The 10,445-nt window shown below is 37.5% G+C and overlaps 1 protein-coding gene across 2 annotated transcripts in view; it reads left to right on the forward strand.

Moving 5' to 3' along the window:
- The window catches only part of GBP2 (guanylate binding protein 2), a 61,353-nt gene that overhangs the window by 21,322 nt on the left and 29,586 nt on the right, over window positions 1-10,445 (forward strand). The window contains exons 9-10 of one of the 2 annotated variants that reach the window (XM_017498358.2): window positions 4,867-5,060; window positions 5,918-6,981. The exons of the other annotated variant lie outside the window; for it this stretch is intronic. Of the exons in view, the coding sequence (XP_017353847.1) occupies window positions 4,867-5,060; window positions 5,918-6,136 (413 nt within the window). The 3' untranslated portion in view covers window positions 6,137-6,981. Of the gene's footprint in view, window positions 1-4,866; window positions 5,061-5,917; window positions 6,982-10,445 lie in introns of those variants that run through there. 2 annotated transcript variants of the gene reach the window in all.

Raw genomic sequence — 10,445 nt, forward strand, 5'->3', positions numbered from 1 at the left:
ATTGATAGTTTGATAGGAATAGCATTGAATATTTAAATTACTTTGGGCGGTATGGCTATTTTAATGACATTGATTCTTCCTATCCATATGCATGGAATGTTTTTCCATATGTTTGTATGGTCTCAGATTTCTTTCAGAAGTGTTTTATAATTCTCATTGTAGAGATGATTCACCTCCCTGATTGGCTGTAAACCTAGGTATTTTATTCTTTTTGTGGCTATTGTGAATAGGATTGCATTCTTGATTTGACTTTCAGCTTGGACATTATTGGCATGTAGAAATGCTACTGATTTTTGTATGTTGATTTTTTTTTTTTTAATTCTGAAACTTTGCTGAAGTTTATCAGATGGAAGAGGCTTTGGGCAGAGACTATGGAGTTTTCTAAGTACAGAATTCAATTGTCTAAGATGAGAGATAGTTTAAATTCCTCTCTTCCTATTGGATAACTTTTCTTCCCCCTTGCCTGAGTTCTCTGGCTAAAACTTCCAGTACTATGTTGAATAGGAGTTGCGAATGTAGGCATCCTTGTCCCATTTTGGTTTGAGAGTGAAATGTTTCCAGCTTTTTCACATTCAATATGATGTTGGCTGTGGAGTTTTCATAAATACCCCTTATTATTTTGAGGTGTATTCCTTTGATGCCCACTTTGTTGTGATATTTTAACATGAAAGGTTGTTGAATTTTATCAAAGGTCTTTTCTGTGTCCATTGAGATGATCATGGGGTTTTTGTTCTGAGTCCCACTTATGTGAGGGATCAATCCATCGATTAGCATATGCTGAATCAACCTTGCATTCCAGGAATAAAGCCTAATTCACGATGGTGGATTCACTTTTTAATGTGCTGCTGGATTTGGGTTTGCTAGTATTTTGTTGAAGATTTTTTCATCCATGTTCATCAGGAATATTGTCCTGCAGTTTTGTTGTTATTATGTCTGTACTGGGTTTTTAAAATCAGAATGATGCTGGCCTCATAGAATATATTAGGGAAGATTCCCTCCTCCTCAATTTTTTTTTGCAATGGTTACGTAGAATTGGTACCAGCTCTTCTTTATATGTCTGGTGGAACTGGCTATGAATCTGACTGGTCCAGGGCTTTTTCAGCTTGGTAGGCTTTTTATTACTGACTCAGTTTCAGAACTCATTATTAGTCTGTTTCAGGTTTCAGTTTCTTCCTGGTTCACTTTTGGGAAGTTGTATATTTCCAGGAATTTATCCATTTCTTCTAGGTTTTTTAGTTAGTGTGCATAGCGGTGTTCATAATAGTTTCTGAGGATCTTTTGTATTTCTGTGGAGTTCGTGGTAATGTTCCTTTTGTTGTTTTTTATTATGTTTAATTTGGATCTTCTCTTTTATTGTTCTTTATTTTAGTCTAACTAGAAATATATCCATCTTATTTATTCTTCCAAAGAACCATTGGTTTCACTGATCTTTTGTACGGTTTTTCTTGTCTCCATTTTGTTCGGCTCAAGTCTGATTTTGGTTATTTCTTGTCTTCTGCTACCTTTGTGCTTGGTTCACTCTTGTTTTTCTAGTTCCTTTAGGTGTGATGTTAGGTTGTTAATTTGAAATATTTCTAACTTTTTGCTGTAGTTGTTTAGTGCTATTAGCATTCCTCTTAACACCACTCTAGCTGTGTCTCAGAGATTCTGGTATGTTGTATCTTTGTTTTTATTAATTTCAAATAATTTACTTCTGTCTTAAATTCACTGTTTATCCCAAAATCATTCAGGAGATTATTTAATTTCCATGGAATTGTGTGGTTTTGAGAGATATTCTCTGTATTGATTTCTGTTTTTATTGCACTGTGGTCTGAGAACCTTGGTATGATTTTGGGTTTTTTTAATTTGTTGAAACTTGCTTTATGACGGAGCATGGGTCAACTTTAGAATATGTGCCATGTGCAGATGAGATGAATGTATATTCTGTTAGTGTTGGGTGGAGTGTTCTGTAGATTTCTGTTAGGTCCATTTTATTCAAGTGTCAAGTTCAGTCCTGAATATCTTTGTTAGTTTTTTCACTCAATTATCTGTCTAATATTGTCAATGGGGTGTTGAAGACTCACGCTATTATTGTGTGGTTATCGAAGTCTCATCATAGGTCTCTTTGAACTTGTTTTATGAATCTAGGGTTCTCTAGTATTGGGTGAATATATATTTTGTATAGTTAAGTCTTCTAATTGAATTGAAACTTTTATCATTCTATAATGCCTATCTTTATCCTTCTTGATTATTATTGGTTTGGAGTCTGTTTGGTCTGAAATAAGAATAGCAACCCCTGCTTTTTTTGTTTTCCATTTGCTTGATAGAATTTTTTTCATCCCTTTACTTTGAACCTATTGGTGTAATTGCATATGAGATCGGTCTCTTGAACATAGAAGACAGTTGGGTCTTATTTCTTTATGCAACTTGCCACTCTGTGCCTTTTAATTGGAGTGGTTAATTCAAAGTTAATATTGATGTGTATGGATCTGATCCACATATATCCTCATGACATAACACGACAACATGTCATCATGTTGACAGCTGATTGCTATGTTAACTTGATTGTGTTGTTACTTTGTAGTGCCAATGATCCATGTACTGAAGTGTGCTTTTATGGTGGCCGATAATGGTCTTTCATTTTCATGTTTAGCACTCTTTTCAACACCTTGTGTAAGGCAGGTCTGGTGGTAACAAATTCCCTTAGCATTTGCTTGTCTAAAAAGATTTTTTTTTCTTATGAAGCTTAGTTTGGCTGGATATGAAATTCTTGCTTGGAATTTCTTTTCTTTATGAATGCTGACTATGGGTCTCCAGTTTCTTTTGGCTTGCAGGGTTTCTTCTGAAAGTTCCATTGTTAGCTTGATGGGGTTCCCTTTGCAGAAGACCTGCCCTTTTCTCAAGCTGCCTTTAATATTTTTTCTTTCACATTGACCTTGGAAAATCTCATAACTCTCTCATATGTGTTGGGAATAGTCATCTTATATAGGATCTCACAGGGGTTCTCTGATTTCCTGAATTTGAATTTCAGCCTCCCTAGTGAGGTTGGGAAAATGTTCATGGGCACTGTCCTCAAATATTCCAAGTTGCTTGCTATCTCTCCCTCTCTTTCACAGGTGCCAATGAGTCATAGGTTTGGTCTCTTTACATAATCTGATCTTTCTTTCAGATTTTGTTCATTTTTATTCTTTTTTCTTCATTTTTGTCTGATTAAATTGGTTTTAAAAATGGGTTTTCAAGCTTTGAGATTATTTCCTCATCTTGGTCTATTCTACATTTAATATTTTTGATTGTATTATGAAATTCTTGTAGTGTGTTTTTCAGCTCTATCAAATCAGTTTGACTCTTGTTTAAAATGGCTATTTCATCTTTTACTTCTTGAGTCATTTTACTGAATTCCTTCAGTTCCTTGGATTGTATCTCAACTGCCTCCTGTGTATTGATAATCTTCATTGCCATCCAGATTCTGCATTCCATGTCTACTATTTCAACCATTTCAGCTTAACCAAGAACCATTGCTGGGGAGCTAGTGGACTCATTTGGAGGTAAGGAGTACTCTGGATTTTTGAGTTGCCAGAGTTCTTTTACTGGTTCTTTCTCAATGGTGTAGGCTGATATTCCTTTAGTCTTTGAAGTTGCTGTTTCTTTCATGAAGTTTTTGGCTTTTATATTATTTTATTCCCTTGAAGATTCAACTGGTATAAGTTGTGTTCAGTTGACCAGGTTTTTTTTTCCGGATGATTTCAAGGGGCCAAGGCTCAGTTCAGCACCCCTGGGCTGTGGGCTTGAACCTTAGTAGGCTGGGACCAGGCTCAAGGCTTTGTTGTCTGGCCCTTCTACATTAAGCACCTGCTGTGCTGCAGGGGCCAGCCTCTTCCTGGTTAATTGGCAACAGCACTCCGATGGGGGGTGCTGGCAAAAGCACTTTCTCAGGGCAGTGGCAGCGTGGTCCATGGTCATGGGTGAGTGGCAGCAGCAGGGCAGCAGTGCTGCAGGTTCTGTGCATGTGCATTGGTGGTCACAGGTTGACAGGGTTGGCACACTTGTGTGCACCAGGAAAGCAGTGGTGAGAGGCTGCAAGCGAGTGTGTGCCAGCAAAACAGTGGGGAGAGGATGCATTGAGTGCACACTGGTGTGAGCCCACCTGCTGAAGCTCTATGATGGTTACGTAGGGTATGTCAGCAAAGAAGATATGGTGGTAGCTGCTAGGAAGTTCTTCAGTTTGGCAATTGAAGTTGTACTTGAAGTAGATGCAGCCAGGCAAGAACCATGAGAGAGGCTGACAGACTGGGAGGTGCTCAGATCATAGTGGATCCATTCCACAGGCAAGATAGCCCAGTTCTATCCAGGACCAATAGTCGACAAAAGCCCAAGCTAAATATTTGGGTATAGCAAGCCTTGGGGAATGGGAGTTCCTGGTTGTGCTCCACTGGAGCCGTTCCTGTGCCAAATATCTAGGCTCCACACTGGCCAGGGTCCTGTCCCTATCAACTCTCCAGGCAGTTCTCTTTGCCACCTCAAACATCTATGGTAGTTGTGGGGTATCCTAAAGCTAGGATTCCAGAGGTTCATGGCAAGAGTGGGCCACTTTGCATCAATTTCCCTCACCCCTTCCCCAGGAGCTGCTCAGGATTAGAACTGAGTCTTGGTACTTGGCAACCCTGTGCAAGGTTCCCAGCTTTCTTTCCCTTCAGCCTCGGGTCTGCAACCTTCCTTCATCTGCTCTCAATGCCTTCCTTCTGAAGTCCTGCTTGGAGTGTATCAGTCTTCTTCGTGGTCTGACCTCTCAATGGGAGAAGCTCTTCCTGACTGCATCTGCTTAGCCATCATAGTTCTTCTCTCACCTGACTGTTATTTTCTTCCCTCTGTGAAACCTCTGTGGAACAGCTAAGCAGGCTAAGAAGCAGGCTGCTGAGAAGGAACAGGAGCTGCTAAGACAAAAACAGAAGGAACAGCTGCAAATGATGGAGGCTCAAGAGAGAAGCTTCCAGGAAAACATGGCCCAACTCAAGAAGAAGATGGAGAGGGAAAGGGAAGACTATATGAGAGAGCTGAGAAAGATGCTGAGTCACAAGCTGAAGGTGAGTCTGAATGAAGCTTGGTAGTTCTTGAGGCACAATGCCAGTTCCTCAGTTAGGGAAGGGCCAAAATTTTTAGCCCAGTCAAGATTCCAGAAGGAAACACAAAAGGCATATATTTCACTTAAATTTCAAATACATATGAATTCTACCGAAGCCTGTTAAGTCTACAAGACTTCAGCACTTTCTGTCATGGTAGACTTTGGAGAGTACACATGACATCCCCTATGGTGCCAGGCTGCTGTTTGTGGTGATTATAGGACGGTCTCACTGTGCCCCAATTAATTAGGACCTGAGTCCACCAGTCCTTAGGATTCTCGGCACAACTATCAAAAGGACCCAAAATAGATCCATCTGTATGAAAGTATCAGATTTGGCTTGATATGAAATGATACCGAATGATCTCAAATTGCTCCATTTGTTTCTGTATCTGCCTGACTCATTCTATACAACCTCAGTAAAATATATTCCCTGTCCCAACCTGGAGCTTGACGATCAGCATTTTATACAGAGTCAGTGGTCCCTATTATTTGCTGGATGAGCATGGCCATGCTACATCAGTGGAAAGAGGAATCCATTAGAATTAAACCTGCATTCCCTCTCAAAGGGGATTCATTGTGCTGGAAGGAAATTCCTCCCCACCTCCAGTGAGATGGTGCTGAGGAAATGTCACAAAGGTATAAATCATGGATACTCCCACCATTCAGGTCTAGTCATCTGGAAATGTCAGACAAACTCATCAAAGAGTTTCTAAGATGTTAGAAACATGGAAATGTGTTTAACTAATGAAATTGTTAAATACAAAACTCTGACTCTTAAAAATTGGGGATTTTCCAAAGTAGGCTCTTTTGCTTTCATAGGTCCGAGAAGAACCGCTTACTGAAGGATTTAAAGATATATTTGAGTTGTTAAATGAAGAGATTAATCGACTGAAAGAAGAGATTGAAACAGCTGAAAATGAAGAGCCCTCAGTGTTTTCCCAGATTCTTGATGTGGCTGGCAATATATTTATCGCAGTACTACCTGGGGCTGCTAAGCTAGTTGATTTAGGGATGGAAATTCTTAGCTCATGTATGTAATAGGCTAAGAATTCCTGCTAAAAAAATTATAAAATAAGGTTTCTTTTGTTAAAATGGCATAACACTGTTGCTCACTTTAAAAGTATATGTGTTATTGCAGTTTCATTTAAGAAAAGTTTAAAATTAAAAAGCAAATTTCAAAGAATATGGCCTGAAGTCCATAAAAACAAACTTAAATTTGACTGAATTAATAATTGATAGAAATGGGGGACAAGTTGGAGGATAAAATTATTCCTAGAAAAGATTTAAGTAAAGCAAAAAGACAAATGGTAAGATGAAGAAACCATTTTCAGTTTGTATTGCAGTCACAGAGATAATTTGTTATAATTAGCTCTTGTAAATCAGTGAGAAGAGAGTAACACCACATAAACAGGCAAAAATATGGTAATAACAATGTTTAATTTTACTGACAATAAAAGTTGTGCAAAAAAAAACTATGAGGTTCTCGCTTCAATTTATGATGGGCAAGAAAGAGCAGTTTGACAGGGCACTGAGCTGGCAAGGGTTTGGGGATATTGTCAGTGTCTCATATTTGCTAGTGAGAGTGTGAACTGTTGGAATCATGTATGAATTATTTAAGTTCACATACATTTGATGGGGGAGCATTTCCACATTTAGAAATCCATCAGATGGACTGATTTACTCAAACTGAAAATGGTGTATATAATAGTATATATGTTGCACCATTGTCTTAATGCCAAAAGACTGAAAAAAACATTAAAGTCCCTCTTTCAGGTACTGATAAGGGAAATCTTGGGAAATTCCTGGAATATTCTACAGCCACTAAAATGAAGGGAGAAGCTCTATTTGAACTAATGAAAAGTCTCCAAGATGTACTAAAAAAAAAAAAAAAAAAAAAAAAAAAAAAAAAAAAAAAAAAAAAAAAAAAAAAAAAAAAAAAAAAAAAAAAAAAAAAAAAAAAGATGCAGGAAGCATGTAAAATTACTACCACTGAATTTAGAAAATAATGAATTTGTGCATATATTATCTCCTTCTGGAAAAACAGAAAATAATCTAGTATACATTGTCATAGCAGGAATGAGCTTGAATAGTTGAGGCAAGAAATAAGAAGATAACTAATTTCACATCATATATTCTTCTGTGCCTTTATTTTTTTATAAAAATCTATTGCATTAATGTTATATTTATTGTCTTTGTTGAGTGCTTTAGGTCAACAAATACAGATTTCATTTGGTTCTTACCATAACCTTGAAGGACAAATGTTATTATTATCTTCAGTTTGTGGATAATAAAAGGAAGATAGGGAAATTAATCTATTTGCCCAAGATCATTGGTTAGGTTACCAAGTTATTGCCTCAGCTTGTATTTCATAACTCCAATTCCACTACATAGACTTTAATATCAAGGAATGGAAGAATAACTCTTAAACTGAGTTGTCAGACATATCAAAAGCAAAACAAACATATAATTGTCAAGATGAAGACAAATATAATATACCTAATTGAAAAAATAGGAGTAAAGGATTTTATACTACTCATAAAGTCTTGTTTTCTTGTATTCCAAATAGGGAGCCCTATTTCGTTACAAAGAATTACTGCCACAGCATGGATTTGATCTTTGATCTAATTTTTTCAAGATTTTGTGAGACCAAGCAAACTCTTATGAAAATCTCTTGTTCTTTCCTCTTCCAAGGCATTATGAAACCAGAAAAAAAAGCTCCTCTGATTTGTGCACTCCAGAAGTCTTTCACTCTTTTGTCAATATGGTTTTGTCCTCTCTCTTGAGTCTTTTGTATATTTGTCCTCTTCATGCAGGCAGCATTAACTAGGGTGACTTTAGCACCATAATAAATTACATCCTATTGTAGCACCTCTACCAACACCGCAAACACATAGCCTCCACCTCCATCCAGTCTCTCAGGGAGCTGAAAACACTTTTATATGCTAATCCACCAAAAAAAATCATACTTTGTGATCTTCTGTGTCTTTAATATTTTACATGAACTTATTAATATGTCTTAAAACATGGATAAAACAATGATTAAAATTAAAAAGGAAATAGTAATAAATGAATGGGAGAGTTCCCATGATAGGAAGAAAGTTATTTATACCACTAGAAATAGCATAAGTCATCTCAACAGGAAAAGCCGGCTCATCAGAACAAAGAACTAAAAAGGGCACAAGACATGCATCCTAATTTCGTTTTTATTATGACCTTTCAATAAAGATTTCAAAGTTTATTCCAAAGTATATTTTCAGATAAAAAGTCCCCTAGGCTGTTGCTTGGAGGGGTCTCTAAATGCTGTCTCACATTTATAAAGACGATGAAGTAAAAAGAAATTTTTTCCTCAACTCAACGTTTAGGAATTTGTATTGGCTCTCTAGTGCCCAGTGCTTGAAGAACTCGAATGAACTCCTTGTAGTTCCATAAACTGGGCCTATGCTTTTGACTGAGAGCCTTTCCATAAGGGACACAGACTTCTTAAAACCCTGTTTCCTCACCCTCTATCTGTTATCTCTCAACCCCTACTCGTCCTTAAAGTGTCCTACTTCCTGACTTTCCAAGGCTAAATGAGATGCCCTTCTCAGTGTTGCCATGGCACCATCTTGTCACTCCTACCATTGAAGATGTTATATAGATGTAATATTAAAAGTGCCTATTTACTTCTGTCTGCCACCTTTGATATCAGATCCCAGGTCTTCATCAACTTGTCTTTAGTTCTCAGCACAAAACTCACCGCATAAGCTGAGGTGTGGGCTAAATACATAAGCTACCCTCCAATAAATCCACAATTTACCATAAGTTCACTGTATTTCCAATTTCTAGAGCTCTCAAAATAAACGACACAATTTTAGAAACCAGTGCAGAAGGGAGTCACTGAATTAGAAAGAACATGCACACTTGTCTGGATCTACTCTGTTCTCTCTGAGGGACTGGACACCTCACGGCCCCTGTGTACCTCAAGCTTCTCACCTATGATAATCACGCCAGAATGAAGTTACTGCCTTTGGCTCACGGGGCAATTACAATGTTTAACATAGTGAAGGAAGTGCCAGAAACTTAGAAAAAGTGGGCTCTTTCAGCTAATAAACAAGTATTCATCTGCATTTACTATTTTTTTATTATTTTACTTTTGGTGCATACTATATCTGGCATTTCTCCCCATGTTATCCCTCCCCACCCTCTCCTCCTTCCCCACACCCCTCATTTACTCTTCAACTATACGTAATTCACAAAGATTCAGTTGTCCCTGGAGCTATTTTTTGGTTCCCTGTTACAAAAGACATATTTTATTGTTGAGAAGAAAAGAAGCAGCTGATTTCCTAGCATTGCTTCTATTTTGAAGTAACCCTGCTCTACTTTCACTTTTCATACACACCCACCCACACACACACACACACACACACACTCACACACATGATCTTACTCTCTTCTCTCATTGTTTTAATTTTTAGACACAGCATGGAACAGAGAAAGAATGTGATATTAATTAAAATGATTTTTCAAGTTAGAATCTCACATAATGACTTGCTAGTTTGAAGTTGCTCAGTGGCTTTAGTTTGACATTAATCTCTTTCTCTTTTTCCTTCTTAGACAAAGGGAATAACAAAGACTCCATATTTTGAAGCAGCATTATGTTGTTTGAATAATATATGTAAATAATCTAGCCTAGAAAGCAATTGATAAATAAGAAACATTATTGTTGTTCACTCACCAAACGCAGAGGCATTTTAGTGAAGTGGTTGATAGTATGGGTTTTGGAACAAGACTTGGGTTCAAATATTACTTGGTAACTCTGTAATATTAACAAGTTGTTAAATTTCTCGGTAACACTGAAATTTGGTGAAATTGTAGAATGCAAGGAAGAATGGGTGCAGTGGCTCAAACCTATAATCCCAGCACTTTAGGAGGACAAGGCAGGACAATCACTTGAGACCAGGAGTTGGAGACCAGCTTCACAACACACTGAGACGTCATATCTAACGCGCGCGCGCACACACACACACACACACACACACACACACACACACACATATGCTGGCATAATGCCTCATTTGTAGTTTCACCTACTTGGAGCCTGAGGCAAAAGAATCACTTAAACCCAGAAGTTTGACATTACAGTGAACTGTGATTATGCCATTGCATTCCAGCTTAGGCAACAGAGCAAGAACTTGTCTCTAAAAGAGAAATAAATACAAAATAAAAATACAATGGTATGATCTACATAAAGATGTTATCACTGTGTCTGTATTAAGTGTGCAATCAATGAGAGTTACCTTCATCATTATTTATTATTTATTAAATGTTAAGCATCAGGACCTGGGTTAGGCGCTAATAATCCAAAAGT

Source organism: Cebus imitator, unplaced genomic scaffold (assembly GCF_001604975.1).
Source record: "Cebus imitator isolate Cc_AM_T3 unplaced genomic scaffold, Cebus_imitator-1.0 Scaffold240, whole genome shotgun sequence".
Lineage (NCBI taxonomy): Eukaryota > Metazoa > Chordata > Mammalia > Primates > Cebidae > Cebus > Cebus imitator.